This window comes from Pholcus phalangioides, unplaced genomic scaffold (assembly GCF_987345545.1).
Source record: "Pholcus phalangioides strain wild (caught in Gottingen) unplaced genomic scaffold, Ppha-v1.0 ptg000015l_1, whole genome shotgun sequence".
Taxonomy (NCBI): domain Eukaryota; kingdom Metazoa; phylum Arthropoda; class Arachnida; order Araneae; family Pholcidae; genus Pholcus; species Pholcus phalangioides.
The window spans coordinates 90949433-90973302 of record NW_028301608.1 but is presented as its reverse complement, the minus strand read 5'-3'; the positions used below and the strand labels follow the sequence as shown (position 1 = coordinate 90973302).

At 33.5% G+C, this 23870-nt stretch overlaps 1 protein-coding gene across 1 annotated transcript; it reads right to left on the bottom strand.

Moving 5' to 3' along the window:
- Window positions 1-5903: 5903 nt before the first annotated feature.
- LOC149077028 (forkhead box protein K1-like) lies at window positions 5904-23642 on the bottom strand. Its single transcript, XM_089244761.1, has 7 exons — window positions 23177-23642; window positions 19497-19688; window positions 13446-13803; window positions 10839-11035; window positions 10487-10689; window positions 7670-7798; window positions 5904-7568 (listed from the first exon to the last, which is right to left on the bottom strand). Exons 1-7 carry the CDS (start codon window positions 23533-23535, stop codon window positions 7168-7170), a joined length of 1839 nt encoding a protein of 612 aa, XP_089100887.1. The 5' UTR covers window positions 23536-23642; the 3' UTR covers window positions 5904-7167.
- Window positions 23643-23870: the final 228 nt, after the last annotated feature.

Here is a 23870-nt window from a genome sequence, read left to right as displayed (position 1 = left end):
TATATTTGCTATTCAGAAATTTTTCATGTTTATTTTTTCTGTATTTTGCCTGCCAGCCTGTTATGGCTTCTGATTTTGCATTTATATTTGCATAAAAAGATTCTAACCTGAGTCGCGACCCGAACCTGGTTTGCAGAGGATTCTGAGATGGGTCATACTGTAAGACACTTTAATATATACGTTGTAAATAGACTTACTTTATTAGGGGGGCGCTCTAGGTCATACAAATCCGCATACAATCTGGTTAAAAATCCATTTGTTGCTGAGTCACTAGTTTCAGGGTATCTCAACATCGGCGGATTTGGCTGGGACCCAGACATCTCTTGAGCCATTTTATATATTTTTGGAAGTCTATTCAAAAATTTATAACATTACTACTGAATGCACAGCAGAGGCGTTGAAAATGTTTTAGACCTGTGTACGCTCAACTTGATCTTGAGATTTGCTTCTGAATTAATTTTTGGGGTACTTAGACCAGTGTTACAAAGTGCTGTACTCCCTCCCCGACGCCGTTGATGCATGAGAATGTTAAAAAAATAACAATGTAAATACAGTATTTCTTCCTCTTTCTTTAACGAGGGAAAAAAGTTGACAATCCTGGAACTCCCAAATGCTACCGCAATACTGTACATGTAAACTGGGCTAATATGAATTGAACACAAATCACTTCCCTCATACTTGTCACAGTTTTTGAATTCGTGAGTCATTTTTAGAAAGATAGGCGCTAATGTTGGCAGAATTTTGATTCGGGAGAGCAATCACTGCCCCTTCTTTGAAATGTCAATTGAAGAAACTTTATACCCCCTTAAATTGACCAATTTGAACATAATGTTTGAAAATTGTTTTCTTATTACATTAAACAATATCATATGCAGAATATTAATATAGTTTGAACATAAAAAGCTTCTCACCCATGCACTTCTCTTAATTTGATCTTATAAATATTAGTGTACCTTCTTAAAGAATAGGGTAATAACAAAACAGAGAGAATAATGATCATTTTCATCTCACTAATTAAAGTCACTGAAGAATTTTCTTCAAACCAATGCAAAATCTTTCTTCATGACAATATTAAAAAAATGAGCAATAAACACTAATATTTTCACACAGTTCCATAATCTGCTTTAATGCTCTTATGAACAGCGAGACTTGAACATTAGTTTTTATGTTGCAAAATTGAACAACATATCATTATACACAACTATGCATAAAAGCAATGACCTTCCCGACAAAAGAGAAGGATTCTTTTTTCCTTCAATTCAACGTTGGCCGCTAGCAACTAAAAATTTTTTGCGATCATGGTTTGCATTAAAAAAAAAAACAGCAATACATACTGCTCAACATAATAAACTCAATTTATGAACTACTACACGGACATTTATGTATACTTTATCATTATGCACAGAAATGAAAATTGAGAAGTTTGTTGATTCATTGCCTTTCTTTGTTGATTACTTTTAAATAATTTTAAAATCACATCACAAGCACCAGAATTTTGAAAATTAAAAATTTTTTAAAACCTCATGCTCATTTTCACTATTTCTTTTTTTTAATAACAACCATACATATACATTGGTATGGCAACAGATACATGTAAACAACTTGTACTTAATTGCCTTGTAAATTTGCATATAGGAGTCAATTACAAGATTGTATATAACTACAGATTGCATATATATGTTGGAGTTTTACAAAGAAGCCGATTCAGCAGACATATTCTAGTCTACAATGGACAGTTTTGACAATGACCACTTGTGTTCAAATTGGTAAAAATCTCAACCAATATTTTCCTTGCTTCTCATGAAAAAAAAACAAACCAAGTATTCAATACCCACTTTCTATAAATCAATATACAAGTTGTTCCAACAAGTCAATAAATAAAAACAGTGACTAATATGCTTTCATCCCCCCCCAATTGCAGTGATTTTCTAACCTGGATCATACAGCATCTGCTATCACGGAAATGAAAAAATAAAATAAAACTATACTTGCCAATATGAATACAGCACTGAAAATGCCCACTAGTCCTATCACAACCATTAACATATTTTGGCTCATTGTAGTGATTCGTTATTTTTCAGTATGATTACACAGAGGAATATGGACGAGGTGCATGTGTGGCTTGGTACTAGTATGATTACGTAATTAAAAAAGAAATGCCTAACAAGGAGAAATTTTCACAAATTGGCAAAAGATACTATTACAAAGCGTATAACATTTTATTTTTGCAATACACTTTTATTTTTGTACCTATAAGGTTACATGTTTATTGCTTTACAGGCAGCTATTTTTTATATTTGATTTACCAAATAACGAGTAAAAAGATAAATAATAAGCTACAGCGATCAAAAGTCAAGGTAGTTTCATATGTAACATTGAGCAGCATTCATTCTAAGCTACTCACAAATTCCTATCACATTACAATTTTCATATCTTCATGTCTAAGTAAATTTATGTATAGCAGGAGAAACAGCACAGAAGATTTCACTCCAAGAGAGACCTCCCCCATCCATTTAGTACAAGAAATCATTGCTTGGCAATCAATAATTAATGCATGCCTTAATTAAACTATGAACGAATCTCTTTTCTCATCACATTTTGCTCAACTTCAAATATTAATTTTAAAAGATTCCAAATGTATGGAAATGCAAAATGAGGAACCAAGTTAATTTTTTGTTCTATGCAGCTCAAAATGAATGCACAATATCTGAATATAGTGTATGTCTGCTATAACGAGTATGGCTTGTAGCAAGAATATCGCTGTAACAAGGGGTTTGTGATCATGAAATAGCTGATGTTAAAAGATACAAAAAGATTCTATCCTAATGAGAGTTGAAAATTATAAAGGTTCCGCTAAAAAGTAAAAAAAAAACTTTGAAAAAAATAATTTTTTTTTATTCTGAAGAATTGAACCAAAAGCATGGATTACTATCACTTATCACACATAGTCTTCGTGAATATTACTTTGAGGTACTTTTAACAAAGGATGGACTTGGCAGTCACATTTTTTACCCTCCCCCATATTCCCAGATGCTCTCACTGTATGCACAGGATAAGTGGCAACTTTATTCTAAGTTTTTCTCTCATAGTGACTAACAGACCATGATCACTGCCAGGACTTACTTGTGCTGAACTTTCAGTTTAAAGTCACTTTCGAACAATTGAACAAATCGTTCTTTTCCAAAAAGCAGAGTCCATAAAGCCATAGAAGCTTATCAGTGATATAATTCAGAAATTCAGTGAACCCCCTAAATCAACGTTTTCTGATCTATGGTCTGCAGGCAGACAATCATTTACTGACAAATATTATGGGTTGCATTTGCTCGAATGTAACCTATGAGCTTTATTGACTGAATTTTTCTAGTTTTATAAAATAAACTTTTAGAAAAGTTATATAGTATAATCCTAGCTTTGGAAAAAAAATAATCGCCTTTACCATTAATCAGCAAAACCAACAATTGTTGCTAAAATTACTGAAAAATTAAAAATGGTCAAGAAATGAAAGGCTACTGGAAATTGCTGTGAATTGAAATACAGTTCTATAGCCATAATTATCAAAATATGATAATGATCTTCAATCACGAATTTAATAAGCAATTACAAATTAAAATACGATTTGTTGTAAAAAACAGGACAACTGCATAAAATAGAATAGCCAAAAATCTAACCACTCAGACAGTCCCATAGAATACAGGACATTATCATGTTTTAAGTTGGAGGTCTGTTGCATTGTTTGACATTTTACTGGCCCTTGGATTCAGAAACTTGAGAAATGCAGTATTATCATTAAATGCATTAAATCATTTTCACAATACGAAATTTTATACATAAGCATCTTTTAAGACTGGAGTCTTGATCATTCATTATTACAACCAATTGATCTAAAAAATGATTGTATTGCAGATACAGCAATAATTTTCCACAATTTATCATCTGCCCACCAAGAAAATAAAATTTAAATTTGCTTACAACAAGAAGTTCGTTAAAATAACAATTTCCCCAGGGATTGCAAGCTCTCGTTATAACAGACGTTTACTGTACATAACTATTTATTGGCTCTAATTTATTCTCGTACAGAAAATAAGGATAAAATCTTTTGAATTTCAAAAGTTTTTTGATAATGATAATAAAGATAAACACACACTAAAATCTTGATAAAGAAATCTAATACCGAAATTGTGTGAAGTTTCGGTTCTTTCCTAAAGGAATGAAACTTATATACATGTATTGGAATCAAATTTCCATCTTTTTATTCACAAAAAAAAAATGAAAATTTTTTACTAAATAATGGTAAAAATAACAATATAAAAAGTATGATAGACAATCCAGATGAAAAATATATCTAATGACTAGGGATGGTCAACTGCAGCCTCGGGGCCAAACCTGGGCTATTATTTCAGAGTACGAGTCACAACTGGAAAACCCACTGATTTGTATATACCTTAAATACTATGGTGAAAAACAGAGGCAATTCAGTCCTTAAACTTTTAGCCTGGGCTTTGTATCCTCCATTCCATAAACTTACCACTTTAATTGCGTTCTTAGTGCTAGATGTAATGCATCAAAAAAAATTACAGTTTCTTCTTCAAATTACTGCATTCGATCCCATACATTCATAGTTTGAACTTTACAGATAAAAGCAGATTGATGATACATGCATTCTCATTACGTTAGCTAACTCCTTTAACTAAAATGCTTATGATTTGGTTTGATAAAGTGTCGGTCTGGTGAAACAAAGAATATCACCCACCTGCCATGGCAAAATTCAGAGATGCAGAGATTTGCATGGCATTTTGCCTGCCATGGCAAAATTGCCGCCTGGCAGTTCTGGGAACAATCTCTTGGGAATACGTGCTGATCACATTATTAAAAAAAAATAAAAAAAAATGTGTGAATGCTTCTGTTTTCACAATAAATAATGTGTCTGGGTGCAGAACTCTTGTTCAACATCGCACTATGAACCAGATCATCAAATGTAAAGCACCCCCCCCCCCCAGAGTCTGTAGCATAGTCAGTTGAAGTTTTGAAGTGCCATTGTGTGTGTTGGCATCCACTTCAAAAAAAAATTTAGTCCCCATAAGCGGAACAATATGCTTTCAAATACATAGGCCACAACAGGCAACTTGTCCAATAAGGTAGAGAAAAGGAAAAAAAAAGGGATGCCCATAAAAAACTTTGTGAATGACTTGTGTGTTTGAAAAAACAAGTTATTTCGGATACTAAGAAATAATGTATGAAAATCACATCTGTTAATCTGGAAGTCTGCTATTTCAACCAATACCTCAAATAATGATCACAAATTCAATTTAATACAGTGCAAATTTTTACTTCGTCTGAGACTGCACAAAATCAACCTCACGGGTCACAGCTGTTGACCATCCCTGATATAGACTGAGAGGAAAAAGAAAAACTTTTTCTTCTTTTTCTCTCAAAGTCCTTATGCATTTTCAAACTGTTTAAATATTTTACAGCTGAAGATGAGGAAAAAAAGGATTTACCATTTCTCCAACTAGAATATTTCTAACATAATCTTACTATACTTTGTACCTATTCACAAGGTTCAGATCCTCACGCTGCAGATAAAAATCATTAAAGATTTTTTTTGAACTCGAAAAAAAGGAAAAAAAAAAGGATAATTACAAAATTTACAGAACCTTTTTCAAAGCATATTCACGTCTAATAATGAAGCTCATAAGGAATTTTTTCGGCATGCTCTCTCGAAAAAATTCAGATCACAAGAAATTACACCCACGGCTGCCCAAAGATACAAAAACATTTTCCATGATTTGATCATTAAATAAGTTTTGTCAGAAGAATTTCAAAAGACAATCAAAATACTTTAAAAAAATCAGAAGTGGTAATAATCAAACACGATTTTTCGAGCAGAGAAAATGTGAACTCCACTATAGTGTATAAATGCTTTTACTGTACGAGACTATATATTGGAGCCTATATGAACATACTACAAGTCAGCTGATAGTGATTTTGCATTAAGTTGTTTGAGAATCAAGTACTTAAGTTTTGCTTTGCAAAATAGCTACGAGCCTAATACTGAAGTGATGTTATCAGGGGTCTGTCGAAACTTTTTTGTAAGGTTATATTTTGTGAAAGTTTTCCTTATTTATGTGAAAAAATAGGAAATTCCCTTTGAAAAGTGATTTTGTGGAAAGCGAAACAATCTACTTAATTTATCACAAAAGAAATGAAATGTCATGTTTATGGTCTTGTTAATTTGATTTTATTTTTGCAAAGGGTTCATTTCATAGACCCAGAATTTTGCAAAGGGTCTGGAAACAGACCCAGATATCGGTTGGACAGACCCCTGGTTATTTCAAAACTTCGAATTTCTCAAATAAGAGATAACTTTCAGTTATCTCAAACTTCTCTATCATCGAATTTTTAAAAAATTACATCATTGTAGTATAATTATTACATGCAAAATTAATAAAAAAAGTTCTTAATTATACAAACTTTTCAGACACAACAGGTTTTCTTTTCTTCATTTTAAATCACAACATTGATACATTCAGCAGCACAGAAAATGTGAGAAACATTCATGAAATAATAGAAATGATGAACCTATAACAAAAATTGTAACAACACAGTTGGAACCATTTCATGATTAAAGCCTGCAATAAAAATCATGCGTCCCAGGGGAGAAAAAAAGAAAATTGTGGGTTATGCAATAAGATGGTACTATCTTGGGAAAGAGGGAGGGGGGGGGGAACAAATGCCACGAATCCAACAAAATAAATGCATGCTTTGAAATATTAAACAATTCATATACACTGCAGGTGTCGTTAGTATGCATCCTCACATAAATTGTTCCATACAATAACAAATACAGAATATATACACAACTGACACACATACACAAAAAAGGGGGGAAAATAAGTTCACACACAGTTTGAACCTTGTGGATATATATTTACAAACGCAATTATGACCTTGTTGTACAACACTATTCCTACTTTATACTTTAGAATTGAAGCAATACAGTTTTTACTTGTGTATTTTTTTTCTCCTTTATGTGTCATTAGGGGACTTAAAAGTCTACTAACAGTGAACCCATCATATGAAAGTACACAAGCTGGAAAAAGGGAATTGAAAAAAAAATTATACTGATAGGAGACAAAGAAAATGTGATAAGAATTTTTCAAGATATCTTCAGGAAGTTGAGTCTGATTCTTCCTCTAACTTCGGCCTTTTTGCTTCAAGTTGAACATCATTAACAGAGTCCTCTTCCTCCTCCAATTCCTGTTTAATATCATTATTAACGCTAACCCTCTTGGCAACTTTAGAACTCGGCACAGAAACCGGGTTTGATGATGATGAGGATGATGTGGCAGCAGCTGCCGGTTGACTTGGAGGTTTTGGAGCCACAAAGGTAGAATTATTAGCTTTTCCCTGAGATATAACTGCAGCAGATGGGGAAATCATGGCGAGAAAACCAGTTGGGCCAGCAGGCGGAGCTTGCACTATGACTGTGGGTTGTGAAGACTGGGAATCAGATTGCTTTTTCTGTGTGCAAACCAGAACTCTCTGCTTGACTGGGGTCTGCTGTTTTTCTGGAAAATCAACAGAACATTCAGGTCATGGAAAACAAACATTCAAAAAACTTCAGACATTCTATATTATGCTTGGACAAAATTCCATAAATATAAATTACCTTGTTTGATTCCATTTTGGTGAGAGCCATTAGTAAGAACACCATTAGTCACTACAGTCTGCTCAGCAGCTACGTGATGTAAATCGCTGTTCTGAGAACTTGTAACTACTTCCACCGTATGAACAGAACCTGAGATTTAAAGAAGTGATCAATTTGTCATTGCGTAGTGATTGTGGTAGTTAATATTACATTCAAGCACTTGAAATTAGCAGAGTTAAAACTAATTTATGATAAAATCTTAAATTTTAAAACCACTGAAATAGAGCAATTCTGACATTTCCTATCTGAATTAACAATAAATATGAAAGAACAATATATTACCCTTGTCAAAAAAGTGTTTGATCACTGTTTTAAACAAATATTTCTGTGGAAAAATACACAAATGAAATCATTTTTACCCAAGCGCAGGATAACCAGACAATTCTTAAAAATAATGATGAAAACCCTGTTGCATTAATAACTTTTTCCTGAAGCATTAAGAGATGGCACCCAGAAGGTATATTTTTGATGATTTCAAAAAGCTGTAGTTTCCATGTTGGCGGATAGAGTTACTAGAAAAACAATTTCAAGGTTGTTCCACTGCTCAAAGTACTGTGATCTTCCTTTGGAAAAAAATATCAAAGGTCTGGCAGTGTTTTTGTTGTAACAAGATGCTTTGTCCCCCTTTTAATGTGAAGTTAGTTGAATACAGACGTGTCACCTCTTGGAATCCACAAGTATGGAGATTCTTCTAAGAGCCCCTGACACCCATAGATCAAATAAAAAAAGTTGTGAAAAAACATCTGAATTTAAAAAAAAAATATCTATTAAGCAAAAGTGCCACCTTGCCCCCAGGCAGGCAGGTTCTACACTGCCTGAGCAGAATATGATTCGATGTCAGTCTATCCACTATAAAGAATAAAGACATCACATCTACATACTGTACAAACAGCATAGAAGTTTCCTTTCGTGGATGCTATCAATGATCGATAATCTTGGGAACACAAAAGCAGTTGTATATATGTATATTTATTTTTTGAAGACATTCAATCAAAGAAATTAAAAAATTAATTAAACAATTAAAAAACTTCAAAATGTAAAGCTGCTGACGAAAAAACTGATATTGTGTTTGCCGCATGGTTGTCATCACAATACAATAATGATTATTGTATTGTGATAAGGTCTTGCCATGGGCAACCCACTCTCGCCTATCCTCTGTGACATATATATGGATTTTTTTGAAACAAAACTTTTCGAAACCCACCACTTCAAACTTTGGATCAGGTATGTTGATGACACATTCACTTTAGTTGATGAGACTGATGTTAATGTCACTGAGTTATTCAATTTTATGAATTCTATTGACCCACATATTGAATTCACCTATGAAATAGAAAAAAATAATATGCTGCCTTTTCTCGACGTGCTCATTAAAAAGACAGACACTGAATTTCATACATCTGTGTACTGTAAGCCATTCGATATCTCCATGCCACCTCATACAAAATCCTTTCATCCTCCCAATCAGAAACTTTCGGCATTTTCTTCTTTTGTTCATCGAGCACTAAAACTTTGCAGTGTTCAGCCTCCCTCCAGAATGAACTCAATATCCTTTGTGACATCACTTCTAATCGGGGTTTTTCACCTTTTATCATCGACAAGATCCTCAGAAAAATGACCCAGACATGCACCACAAACCTGCTCCCAGTTGACTCAAAACAGTTTTCTAATACCGTTGTTCTTCCATTGGGCATTTCTTCAGCTCTGACAAACTTTTAAAGTAACCCATCATTCAATTCAGGTCCTGTTTCATATAAATATATATATATGCAAAATTTCACAACGATCGGTTTAAAATTATAGATTTGTATAGAGAACATACACACAGACAATAATTTATCTGTATATAAGCACTCTGATCATTCCGGATGATGGGTGGTCATGGTATCGAAAAAAAAAATGAGTCATTATATGAAAACATTAGAGACTCAGAATAAGACAACCATAAATATATCTTAAGGACATTTATATTTATCATGTATATATATTGTTTCTAGTTTTTGTACTTGCATTCTTAATTGGGTTGCCGTATTTTAGAAATATATGACATCCATATTTGTTATGGGCATCTTTTTCTCATCCACCTCATTGAGTCTATATTGTGGCCTTGTATTTGTATTTTCCTACAGTAGTTGTAATGGAATAATCGTTTAACGTGGGGTCGTTATAACGATAATAGACTGCATATCTATTTATTTGTAAACTTATTTTCCACCAGATTACTTCAAAATACAACATGATAAAGTTGATTGTTGAAATAATTTCAAGTCTCAGTTACATATATACACATTGAGTTGAATTTTTTTTCATAAAATCATTTTTGCCCTGGTTTTTATCCCTGTCCACATGGAAATACCTTTTGCCGGCAAAATGCCCAACCCTGACATACGCATGTTAGAAAGAAATTTTTTTTACTTGTATTTCTGATAAAATATGGACATAACACTAAATGCATGAACATCTGTAAACAGTAACCAGATTTCAAAACTGATTTTATATGTCATCGTAATGAATTTTTTTCAACGTTTTGGTTCCCTTGTTGCATTATCCCTCTTTTTCCAAATTTTATTGGATCTTCAAATGAATACAATTATAATTTCCAATCAACAGAAGTTTTAACTCAGTACTAGATATTCAGAATTTAACTGTTCATCTAACATAGCAGTGCTTTTTGTTGAGATGAAAACAGAAACCAATTTTTACCCAACAATGTGTAATTTAAAATATCATGATGTAAACACTACTCCCCATAATTCATTAATATGAATGCATACTTACTAGGTGAGCCAGGATCACATGATTTGACCAGGTCATGAGAATATGCCACAAATGTAGGTTGAGGTAGGTTAGCTATGTGGGGTCGAATACTTTCAACAATGGTTTCTTCTACTTGTTCAGGAACAGGACTCGGCTCTCTGGACAAAGAATCTGGAGTTACAAGTTCACTGACAACATTATGGTTTGGTGATGATGGAGCGGACCTATGAGGAAAAAGTATTATTATGTTGTTTCAAATTAACAGCATGACACCGCCAAAGCACGAATATCATCTTCAAGGGAACAAACAATATAAATGCTGAATCGGCGCACTAAATGTAACCCTCAAAACAATTCAAAATTGATAACTTACCTAGATGAAACACCTGAAGGATAAGGTGGCCTAAAGCATGAAGCTCCTCTCTGACGTCTCTTCCGATATGCTGTCTCAATCAATTTATCTTCCGATTGAGGGTCGATTCGCCAAAAAGAACCTTTTCCAGGTTCTTCTTGAGGTCTTGGAACTTTTACAAAGTGCCGATTAAGTGATAGGTTATGTCTAATGGAATTCTTCAGGATAGAAAAAAAAATTTATCATGTAAAAATTATATAATTTGCTATAGATAGTGTAGTTTTTAATTTTTTGAACAAAATCTACACAGAAGTCAAACGTTGGTGAGTGTTAAATTAGATATACACCAATCATAGGAATTTAGGAATTTAAAAAAAAAAAAAAAAAGCCTAAATCAAAAGTTTGTTCAAGTTCTTTTTGCAGATTAATTACAGTCAACACCACTTATTAGAATCACGGATAATGTTATCATTCGAGTATTGTTATCATATTCGCAAAGAATGGAATGGACCAATATGGTAACATGGAGAAAAAATTGTTTATAGTTACCAGGGCTTTGGATAATGCTAAATTTTTTTCCCCTGGCAAAAGTTTTTTTGCACATTCTGAAGCTTTAATCAAACTTATTTTTTTCCCCTGTAAGTTATCGTTATCAGGCTGTAAGACTATGTAGGAGACCAGAAGCTGTTCCCCCCCTTGTTGAAAAACATTTCTGTACTTAATGCTGTAATCTGTTCCAAGCATTATGTGTGGATTACATTGTTCACAGCTCACACTAAAAAAATAGAACAGGGGTATCCCTCAAACAACATATTCATAGCCTTATGAAAAAACAAAAATTTTATCTTTTTTTTTTTTTTATTTTCAAAAAATGTTAGAATTCTTATTTTTCCGTAACAATATTTCAGTATCCTAGGAGATTGACTCGAGCCAAAGCAAAATGACAGAAATGACTTGGTAACAAGAACAATTTTGGGCTAAAACAGTGTGCTAGCAACCATAGATAATTCTTTTGTGTCTCCTCACAATATATACTACATTCTTTTATTTTTTGGAGTCTTCCAAAGTCCACTCTTTTCCTGGATACAAAGAAAATTATGAAGACATGCAAGTTTCTCAAGAATGACACTCCTTTGAGGCGACTTTCAAAAGCACGGTGCAATGTAGACAATGCACTGTTCCTTTTTTTAAAGGGATTTGTTTAGATTTTACTGTTCAATGCCAGCAAGATCGTTTTTGAAAAATGAAGCACTTTCATTTCTAGATCTTTGTAAACATTGTTTATGCCTCAGCACATCCTAAAAATACCGAAGACTACTGAATGCTATTAGAGAAATAGCAGAATCCTAAAACCTAGAATAGGCCTATGTATCCAACTGCTTTGTTATGCAAACTGTTGTTTCACCTATACACAAATATGCACCATATTTCTGAATGATGGATGTTACTGTACAATGAATAGGTCAAGACTATGAAGTAGTAAATACAAAGTTATTTTTTCTATCCAGATAAAACGTTTTTAATGAATCCTCAAAATCAGCAAAAAAAAAATAATGAACCGTATGGTCCACACACACACACCCCTCTCCAAAAAAAACAACACAACTTCTACTTTGGCAGAATCATTAATCGCAATCTACTACATTTGTATTATTTGGCAATATTTCTAGGATTCCCTTTTAATTTAAAAAAGTTACACAAATTCTGTTAACAAGATTTGGTTAAAAAATAGACAAAACCTAGAAAGTAGGGCAAAAGGACATTTTACTAAAAAATAGGACAAGTGGGAGCCCTGCATTACCATACATTGGTTATCCATGTACGTATGGTGCTTGCTGCTTTTGCAACGGCCTTCCTGTAGTATAGTGAAGGCAAATGCACGACGGAAAAAAAAAAGTGCTTTTCTTAAGTTCTGATCAGTTTCTTTCAGCTGACCAGATTTAAATTAATTTTTCAGAGAAACTTTTTCAAGGGATCTATAAAACACATGGTACATTAAAAAAATATTGTAATTTTAATATACATCAAAAACAGTTCCATTCTAATGCCTAAATAGCAAAACTGCAGGGATTTGGATCAGGAGGGGGAGTTCCATTTTAGAATAGAATAAAAAATTGAAAGATTGAACATTTTGCAACCAATCATGTGGGGAAGAAAAACAGTTGAGCTGTTTCACCAATGCCTGTTCACCTTATGTTCTGTTCAACCAAATGGGATGTATGGCCCCGTACTTGCAAACAGGACTGTTTTTGGATGTAGTTATCAGAAAGCCAGAGTCCGGATGTGAACACATTAAGCGGTGTGGACTGTATTACAGAAATCTAATGATGCATGTGACTGTACCTTTAACCAGTCATCTGGCCAATTAATTTATCTTTTTCCTCTCATTTAGAACTTAAAGCTAATGAATTATACTTTTTTGATCAAAATTGTTTTTATGAATACATTGAAACTAGGTTTATTGTGTTCTTTGCTGTTTTTCGAAATCATCAGCAAAAACAAATTTAAAAAAATCAAGTAATTAATAATTAGTTTTATAAATTATGCCAAAAATTGGCATGACATGCTATTCTGTCATAGCCAGATGACTGGTTCAACATCCCAGTGTACACCAAACATTTTGATTACCTGCCAACCGCGATCAGCAGTTCTAAAAAACGGGTAGTGTTTCCTTATGAATGAATATATCTCATTCAGTGTAAGCTGTTTGTCAGGAGATGATGATATAGCTTGTACGATGAGTTGTGCGTATGAATAAAGTGGTTTTCCATCTTTCCCAACAGCAAGCTCATTTCCAGGAGGCGGCTCTAGTGGTACACTGGCTCGAGGAGCTTTGACAGCTGCAGAAATTGGCTGGGGCTGTTTTGGCTCTGGCGGCTTCTCTTCTGTAGCAGCAACAGCATACACAGCAGCTATCTGAAGCTCTGATGCAAGGTTTCTACGATGTGATCCCCCACGTGGGCTTGTAGGACATGAATTGGCAGCGCTAAAAAAATTACATCATCTGTGAGACTACACATACTTTAGTACATTATGAATAAGCAGTGTAATTTTTTTCAGGTCAAAGACATTAAGTGATATATAGAGATACGTAAATTGTACAAATAAAAAAAAAATTAAATTTTGCAAAGTTTCAAAATTTTTCATTCATTTGCTAAAAACTACAATTTATATAAGTGGCATGTTTTTTAATTTAAATTAACAGCTGCACTTGAAAAGTTTCAAATATCCCAACACAATTCCATTCGCATTTGAAGTTTACAATATGATGTTCTATATTGGAAATCCAAATTTATTTTGGACAAGGCAATATAAAGGAGGTGTAGACAAATTTCCAAGCGCCAGGTTGCCATGGAGAGTAAAACGTCCGAGTTAGCTTAGTTTGAAGTTCTAAGTGTGACGACTAAATCAGAAACTGAGAACGTAAAATTTTCTGAACTCATGTTTCCACCAATGTGGGAAAAATGTCACAGAGGTCCGAAAAAAAAGCCTGAAAGAATTATTTTGCATACATTTCTTTGGAAAATGTATTCTGTGGTTCTAGGAAATTTGACGAGGCACTAATTTTTTTTATTTGTCAATTCCTGATATAAAGATGAATTTAAGTATAAAAATTTAAAATGCTTGTCTTATCATAAAAAACCAAAGAAAAGTTAGTTTGGATTGACAATGTGCTTGAACTAATGAACTGCAGCAATTTATAAATTCCCATACTTTCAAATTAGCTGAAACAATGACTTAGATGAGGGGTGTGATCAACTAAAGGTGGAAATTAATGGTTACCATTCGCCACGTGGCGACTAGACATTTGAAAGTGAAGACAGACTTTTTGCTCTAGTCACCACAAATTTTCAACAGTGCTACTCTAGAAGAGAGAAAAAAATCACCAAAAGAGAAATCATTTAATGGGTTATGCCATGCTCGGCAGTAAAAAAAATATCTTGTCTCCCTAAAAAGAAAGAGCACATTCCTAGTGGGAAATGCTCAGAAATATAATGTATACAAATTTTAAACCATCAATATCTTTGGAATCCCTGTTGGAGAAGATGACTTCTCCAAAGTTTGAGATGATGAGAATGTTATTGCAAATTCTATTGCCAATTCCGCCAAGTAATGCAGTTTTAAGAAAGAGTTTGGATCAAAATGGAAACGATCATCAACAATAGATCAAGCTCAATGGAAAAAAGATGCACTATAAAAAGCAGGGTTTTTATTAAAAAAAAGCTAAATATCATTAAGTAGCAGATTTTGATCCCTAGGAAAGTGTTCAGAGAGTTGTGGTAAGATTAGTTTTGAAGCAGGCATCCATCTACTTTAAATATTAATTACTACATGGTATATTTCAGTTGATGAGTATATACTGTACTTACTAAAAATGAATGACATAATAAAAAGATAAAAAATTAATGAGTGGAATTATTTTTTATTTGCATTTTGTCTGATGTGTTTATTATGAAGGTAAAAACAGTGTGATTCAGCCAATGTTGAAATTATTCTTTTTTGCTCACATTCATGAGTAGCCACTGGATATAGCAGGTCTAGTTGCCACTAACCAACAAGGAAATCTAAATCTTCACCTCTATGGTCAACCTGTCACACCCAGAGTACAAAGAATGATATGCGAAGGTCTGACAAAAAATTTCTAAATGGCAAATTATTTTGAAGAAAGATATTTGAAGAATTGAAAATTTCTTCATACCATTTACAAGGGGAAAATAGGTCTTTGTTTACACACAAAGTCAATATGGTGCAGCTACAGCACACATGGATTCATAAGATTTCCACTCAATGAATGATTATCTCGAAAAAGAAAAAAAAAAAAAATCGAATCTAAAAAATTTGAAATTTAAATGTTTTAATACATTTCAATATTCCTGAGAAAAAAAAACACGCAGCATGACAAAAGTTCTAGTTATGGCTCTGACAATGGGAGGGGCATCAGGATTTTTCAAAGATGCTTTGGTGGCACATGGCCTTAAAAAAGGAAAAAGGTTGAGAACCACTGCTCTAAGAGATCATTTTCATCAACATGAGTGTGAGACACAGAAATGAGCTGACACCACATATATGAACATTTACGAATCCAACCGGGTAGCACGCATATATAATGTAAAATGCAAGTAAAAGATAATCTTATGTACCTTTAAGTTCTCCTTCATCCGAAATTGTGAAGCTGCTCATTTCAGCCCTAAGTCAGTATTATTATTTTTAGTGCTTTACAAAACATATCTTTAAATTTTCGGCTGTACCTGGAACAAATTAAGCTATTTTCCATAGAAACTTGTCGGGAATCATGTTTCAGCTAACGAATGTGATTACATAACAAATTGAAGGGTAAAAATGGTAAATATACTGTATCTAAGTGCCAGAAAAACCACTTTTTACGTTAAAGTGTCAGATGAGCAATGCTTAACAATGTTGTCAATGTGAAAAGTCCATGTTAGTCCCAAAAGGGTGCCGCTATAGTGGTTGAGTGGTCATAGTGATGGACTTGCATCGCGAGGACACAGGTCCGAACCCCACCGTCGCCATAGTGATGGTCGGCTAAAGTTGGTTTTCAGTGGTTCTCAACTTTGAGGTGCAAATGTGAGCTGATCTCCCTGTTAGAAAGTCTCGCCATTGAGAGCAACAGGTCTACAATGATACAATTATTTGATCATTGCATTTCACTCATAGTTGGAAAAATTGATGACAACATTACACATAACAAACATTTACACAAGAAACAAGTTTTACATAAGGTTTTATACACTTTTACATGCATGTTCCAACAAATATCAATTCATTAGACGTTCTGCAGAGGAATATGGACAAGGTGCATGCATGGTTCAGTAGTAGTCCTCAAAGGGGAGGTATTTACTGACATGGTTTAAACTATAGACACAACTTTTGAATAGGAGATAAACACAGATTGGTTAAAAACCAGAATTAAACCAACTCATCTTGATCTCCTATCCAAAAATTGTGACAATAGTTTAAACCAGGTTGACAGGTTTTGGATGGTTTAAACTGTCATATCAAAAACCTCAAACATTGCTTTTCAATATAAAAACCTCCATTGGAAATACATGTAATGTTTAAAGTGACTATGTTATACAAAAAATAAACACTTAATATCATTTTAAAATAATTTTTGACACTGCAGAATTATTTTGGACAATATTTTTTTTCTTGTACAATACATAATTTCAATAGAGCATAACATGAAAGCTGAAGGAAAAACTATGGAATGATTCGATATTTTCTTCAGTTCAAGATGATTCTTGACCTTCTACAATTTCTTGAACTGCTTATACAACGTGATTCAAAACTCAAAGTACAAACTTTTAGGAAGGTAGAAAACACAAAAACAAAACAGAATCACATAGGAATGTGTGACCGGAAACTCCAACCTGATCAGCTGTAGGACAAACGAAGATGCAGAAATGACAAGCCAATAATGTATGGAAACACTGTTTCAAAAACTAATTCTTTCATTTCTCATATTTTTCCACCCATTATTGGCTTGTCATTTCTGCATCTTCATTTATCCTCCAGCTGATCAGGTTGGGGGTTTCCGGTCATACATTCCTATGTGATTCTGTGTTTTCTACCTCCCCTAAAAATTTGTTTCACCCAGTAAAATTTTTTGAATCGCCCTGTATATGTGTATAGATATAAAAATCTGCTATACTCTTTTTATAACACACATAACAGGTGTTTAAAAAGTTATTTTACACCATGTATGTAATGATGTGTGATTTCTGTTATTTTTAAATTATCTAAATATAAATCACCAATACCTAAAACAATACCCTTATTGTGCATAACATTAAGCAATCAAAATACTAAATTGCAGGACTAAAATGTCGTTTAATTTGGCAATGCTGGCTTGTATATGATGCTGAAGAAACTCCTATAACTTATTCTTAGTGCAAAAGTAAGAATATCTATGTTCGATTTATGATATGTATTTATAAATGCAACGATTTTCCAATTGAAGCTGTATTTTAGACATGCAAAACAACGTTTTGGGTATCAAGTCCTGCCGGATTTGCTTTGATTGAAAATACTCTTTAAACTCCTAAACTAAGAAGTTTTTAAGTGAGAATAAGTGAGTTAGAATTTAAAACTCCAAAATAGATATATTTTCTCAGTATTTATAATTCAAAATATATAACACTTTAATCTATATAAGAGTTTCATTATTTAACATATCTATAATAAACATTCATAATTTATTAGGCACGGAAATTTTCTATGCAACTTGCATTGCTATGTAGCAATCCTTTTTCAAGGGAAAAATGTGAAGCATGAAGTGGTCATTTTGCCACCGTGGGTGAAAGTACAACTAGAGGTTGCTACAAGGTTAAAGAACTATTTGACAACAAGTTTTCAACTGTTTCAATACTGAGTTGGTAACTGAGGTCAAAAACCTAACCCTGATCCCCCATCAAACATATTTTGAATAGACAGCTCTATTTCGCTTAGCAAATTTAATGCAGATAATGAGTAGTTTAGATAAATAAACCATAAAATTTTATGGTTTATTTATGTTCTAGACCAGTGATTCCCAACGTGGGCGATGGAATGTTCCGGGGGGGGGGGGGTAGAAGTTCTCTCTACGGGTATAACATAAGATCCCATGGGTTAGATTGCATTGGGGGAGATGGGAGATAAAGATTACTGAAGGTGATCTGTCTGACAAAAAAGGTTGGGAAGCTATGTTCTAGACTCTTTATATGTTGAAAAATTTGAAATTGTGAATTATAACCAATATTTTGTTTTAATTATTGCAATAAATTAATGTTTAAAAATGTAATATTGTAATATGCAAAAAAGTAAGTTTTCCATTATGTTATACACCTATTGCAATAAAACATAACCCACAAGTATCCATTTACAATTTTGATGGCTTTTGACAGTTTAAACCAGTTTTTGACACTAGTTACGTCAAAAACCCCAAGCCTGGTTTATACCATGTCGGTGAATACCACCCTAAAAGATTCAAAAGAACAAGTAAAGAGGTCACAAATCTGAACATACCCACAGGCCACCAAATCAATTTTTTTTAATTTCCCACAACACATCCCCCACCCCCTTGGCACTGACAGCATTTACTTTTACACTTCAACTATATTCATTAGCCAAGGTATTACTAACAGGAATCTACAATTGAAGTTTAAACTACATTTCTAATTTTTACACTAAAAAATAGAAAACATTAAAAATTATCTACTTATTAAAACTATATAAACAATTTTCTCATGCCCCCCATCATATTATACCAATAACTCACTGAAAATCAAGATAAAATTGAATAAGAGATATAATGCAATCAAAATTAAGTATCAGGAGATAAATTTGCTTTCTATTTTGTAAGTTAATCTGACACCTTTAGAATAGTAAAAATATATACAGTCAAACTTCGTTAGTGCGTCACCCGGTTAACACGTCACTCCGCTTACTGGGTCACTTTTTTGGAAGTCCCTATTGTCCTCAGACAGGAATTGGCACAGCTATGGCTTACTCCGTTTAACGAGTCACTCATATATACTCATATCAAGTCATATTTTTGCCCTTCCAAGAGTGACTCATTAACGAGGTTTGACTGTATTTATATAATATCATGAGATGAATGGAAAATAATAATTTTTCATGCAATCACTAATAATGATAGCTCAAGGCAATATTAATTACCTGATCGTTCCAGTAGGTGATGGTGGAGGACTTGTTAAAGCAGCCTCTTGTTCTGGAATGCTGATCCTCAAGGGAATCATTGGTTTATCGGATGGGGTGCTTGTCACACGAGAGTTAAAAGGAGGATTATTTTCATCCACCAATGATTGAAACATTATTTTGATGTTTGTACTTGGAAACCTAAAGACACACCTACAAATATAAAATAAAACGAGTTGAATGTCAAATGCAGAAAAACTTTTTATTCCCTTTTCAAGTTTTTCCTAAAAAAATAAGAATTATACCAGTATTTTGACTTTTGTTCGCAGAAAGTTTATTTTTTGATTAGTGATCATACTTGTTTTCTCATTTTGGTGGAGAAAAAATACCATTATTTACTTAAACTATTTTGTGGTTTTACATTCATACCTTGTGCTACTGTGCTTAGGTTTGATACTGTCCTGAACACACAACTCAGGAAAAATGTCAAAAAATTCAGTCACGTATCAAAGAAACATTAATTTATAGTTTTATGGAATAAATAACTGAAGAACTATTCAATGAATCTTTTTCCAAATTTCATCAAAAAAACATTGGAAATAGTTTTTAGTTCCGAATAGATAAAAAAACTTATTATCCAAAGGGGTGTGGGATCGCATTGCTGTGGGGGTGCAGGGGAAGGAAAAAAAGGTTGGAAACCGCTAATCTAAAGACTGTTTTGAAAATGCAACTCATGCTCTAGCAAAACAAAGACAAATTAAAAATCTGTTGTTCCCATAAAATTGATGAAAAAAGAGCGAGAATCATAAATTAAAAAAAATGAAAATGTAATAATGCAATTGATGAAAAAATAATTCAGAGTATCAGTGTTTGTCGAAGTTGAAAATAAAATATCAAAATATATGGAACATGTTATGAATATCAAGCATAAATATTAAGTGCTGAAACAGGCAAAATACCTTGACTCGAATTTGCTTATCTCTTTACCCCTCAACCGCCACATGCCTTACAAAGCCTATGTGATAACTGCAGCAGGTGTATTTATACTTTTGATAAGCCTTCTTCCAGTGTTTTTCGTATTGCTGTCTTCCATATGATAGAATTATATAAATATAGCTTGAATTTATTTGGTGAAATATTAGCTCCTAGCCTCATAAGAGCAGAAATTTAAATTTAACAAAAACTTTGGGTCTTGAAGTCTTATCATCATATAGGCGTAATCAGTGTTTGTGAAATGATGTTCTGTTAATCATGAGTAGGTGCTACATAGTGGCCTAATTTTCTTTGGATATTTTCCTTTATTTATAATTAGTTTTTGAAAATTGAGAATGTAAAATAGAAAGATCAATTGGAAATTTAAGAAAAAGTTTGAAAAGTCAGAATAGAACAATTTGCATCAAATAAACACTACACCATTAATATATATATTCACATCATTATATTGCTATCTAATAAAAAATATTTATGTCGAGTTTCACAATAATGCAATGATTATAACTGACTATGCGTATTTGGTACCTTCAATATGATGTATTTTTTAAAGAAAAGTGTTTGGAAAGATTCGGCAGGGTTTTGGACAATCACTGTCCTAAATACATTACCTGGTGAAGTAGAAATAACATTTATAACTAAAAAATTTAAAACAGTTTATTTAAACATTTATATGAGTGACATTAATTTACTATCTGATTTCCAGCTTAAAACCATCAATTTGGGAAAACAATTTACTTAGGGAGAAAAAAACCAAACAAATGACACCTTTTAGAAATATTTTTGATTTAGTTTTATTTTCTGCTAGTATTTTTTTTTTTAATATGTTAGTATCGTGAAAAAAAAAATCCAAAAGGTTTCCACATAACATTTTGAAACTTGGAGGTTTTGGACAGTTTCAGACAGTTTTTCCAGCGTGTCCTGTCCAAAACCAGTTTCTGACGTCCAAAACCCCAACCCTGGTTCTAGATAATAAAAACAATGAAGTTGAATTTTAAAAATAACACAAAGCAAATGAAATCAATAAAGCATTGGAGTTTTTGCATAAGTTTTACTTATCATTTTAGAGGCATAATTATTATTATTAGCACAAGTATTGTGGAAGCCAAGGAGTTCACAAATTCCTCTAAAATATACGCATGCTCAAACAAATGGTCTGGAAGGTTCTCTTGATGAGATAAATATTGTTTTAGAGTTCAAAACTAGTTAAGGCTTCAGGTACTGTAGGTAGCAAAATACTCTAGTGCAGTGGTTCTCAACATTTTTTGACTCGCTGAGCCCTTTCTGATGTATAATTTATGTAATTTCTATGGTAGAGTCCTGTAGACCTATTTTTTATTTATCACTTTCACTATTTCACCAGCTTCCCATTCATTCACATTTTCTATATCAACTGAATTTGCTTTCCCGCAAATCTGTTTTGTTACCACACCATACATGCTGTTCTTTAAAACAATTCAGCCAGCCAACACTTGCCATAAAGTTTTCACATCCAACAGCACATGTGAATTCCAAAACCTTTTCTCCCATGGGTACATTTTGGGAACGAATGTCCTGAAACTAGGTAAAGCCAGTTGCATCCATATCTTGTAAATTCGCAAGTTGGATCATTTTTCCTAGGATATCCTATAACTACTGTTTCAATTCGCAATTTCTATTTCGTCCGATTTTTTCAAAAACATTGAAAGAGTAGATGGAGATTGACTCTGTTATTTTTCGGACACTTGTTTTCGAGTTCGTTCAACAGATTTTTCATTTCATTAGACTGGAATTGCACAATACGTTGTTGCTATGTAAATTGATTTGAAGGATTGGAAAAGATATCCTTAAGATTTTCACTATAATGGTATTCATTATAACGGGATCCGACTGTATATCGAGGTTTCACTGCAACTCAGTTAATTTTGTTTTTAAATTGAAACAGCGGTTAAAAGACTGTCCCAGAGTGTATAACTCCAAGAGAACAGAGAAATCATTTCAAATTTTGTTATAACGGATTATTATTCGGATTATTATTCGTTATAAAGGAATTCCAGGTTTTTGCATTGTTCCTATATAAACTCAACTGGGGATTAGAAAAGTTTTCCATAAAACCAGATTTTCGTTATAACCGTGTACTGTATATTCCTTTATAAATTGATTTTTGGGCAGATACAACCTCCAAGTGGGCCCGATTGGCTTGCCGGCCACCGGAGTTTTAGTGCGCCCAGACTAAACATAGGTCTCCATTGATCGATATAAAGGGGCCCCACAATAAATAAATAAGAAACTAAATCAATGATTATAAATGTGATAAGATATAATAATAATAATAAGCGAATTAAAAGTAAAGTGATACTCCGCATAGAGCGTACATGTAATAAATATTCATTTCATAACGCGCTTTATTTACACTCGACACCTATTGCGCAAGCATTTGACGCAGCCATACTAACAATGGCCACAAGGCGAAAAGGTAAACAATGAAGAAACGGAATATAAACATTACCGGGGAGGGATAAACACAAAACAAAGAAAAGAAACCTACTTCACAGATAAAACTGCACGAAAACATAACTATCGACCGGATGATTCCGCGACTGCCGAAAAGTAAACAAACGAGATCATCCGCGCACTCATCGACATAAATAATATTGGTAAACACGCGGCATGCCGGCATGTTTAGGCCTCGCGATTTAACGAAAGGGTAGGAAAAAAAAATAAAAACTCACGTCTTTGGGAGCTGAAGCGGCGGAGCTCCTTTCCTCTGGAAAACGCCATCGACGAAAACGCCGTTCTTTCCATTACAGTTCATGTAGAAGTGCGGACTTTCGTAAAATATCTCTAGATGCCGCCGAGATATGAAGCTGGAATGGCCCATGTTTACGTCTACTTCGCCGACACTGCTGTTGCGGCCGATCGTTATTCGGTTCTGTCTTATCATATACTCGAACTCTCGGCCTTCCAATCTCGCTATGGCAGCTCCTTTCGGTTCTGGGCTCCATTGGATTTTAGATGGACTCGCTGGAGCCGATTTTAAGGCGAGTAGAGCCCATGCATCGTTGTCGGAAGCTTTCTGAAACGTCGCCATTGTGACCCTCACTTAAAACAACACACAACGATAACTTCCTTTTTCCCCCTTGGCTTCCAATATGGCCGCAGTTGCTTGTTTGCACACTGTTTGCAGCGCGATTCTACGACGGTGATGTTTGTCTTGAAACGGTCGACCGATCGTATTTTCCCTTTTTTTTCCCCCTGCCCACCCGTCGTGATGAAAAATTATTCCCTACTGATATTCAAATATTTTTTACATAATTATGACGTAATACATGAGAAAAATAAATATTAGTAGTTCTTGTAAAATACATTCATTATTTCATAGAAATTGAGAAACTGTTCCCGAAAAATAATAACAGTGGAATTTCA

Excerpts from the sequence above, each read along its gene's own strand:
- LOC149077028 (XM_089244761.1), bottom strand. The coding sequence starts at position 23,535 with ATGGCGACGTTTCAGAAAGCTTCCGACAACGATGCATGGGCTCTACTC. Across the intron at positions 19,689-23,176 it reads CCGCTTCAGCTCCCAAAGAC|GTGTGTCTTTAGGTTTCCAA; the intron begins GTGAGTTTTTAT and ends TTATATTTGTAG. Across the intron at positions 7,569-7,669 it reads CCAAAATGGAATCAAACAAG|AAAAACAGCAGACCCCAGTC; the intron begins GTAATTTATATT and ends TTGATTTTCCAG.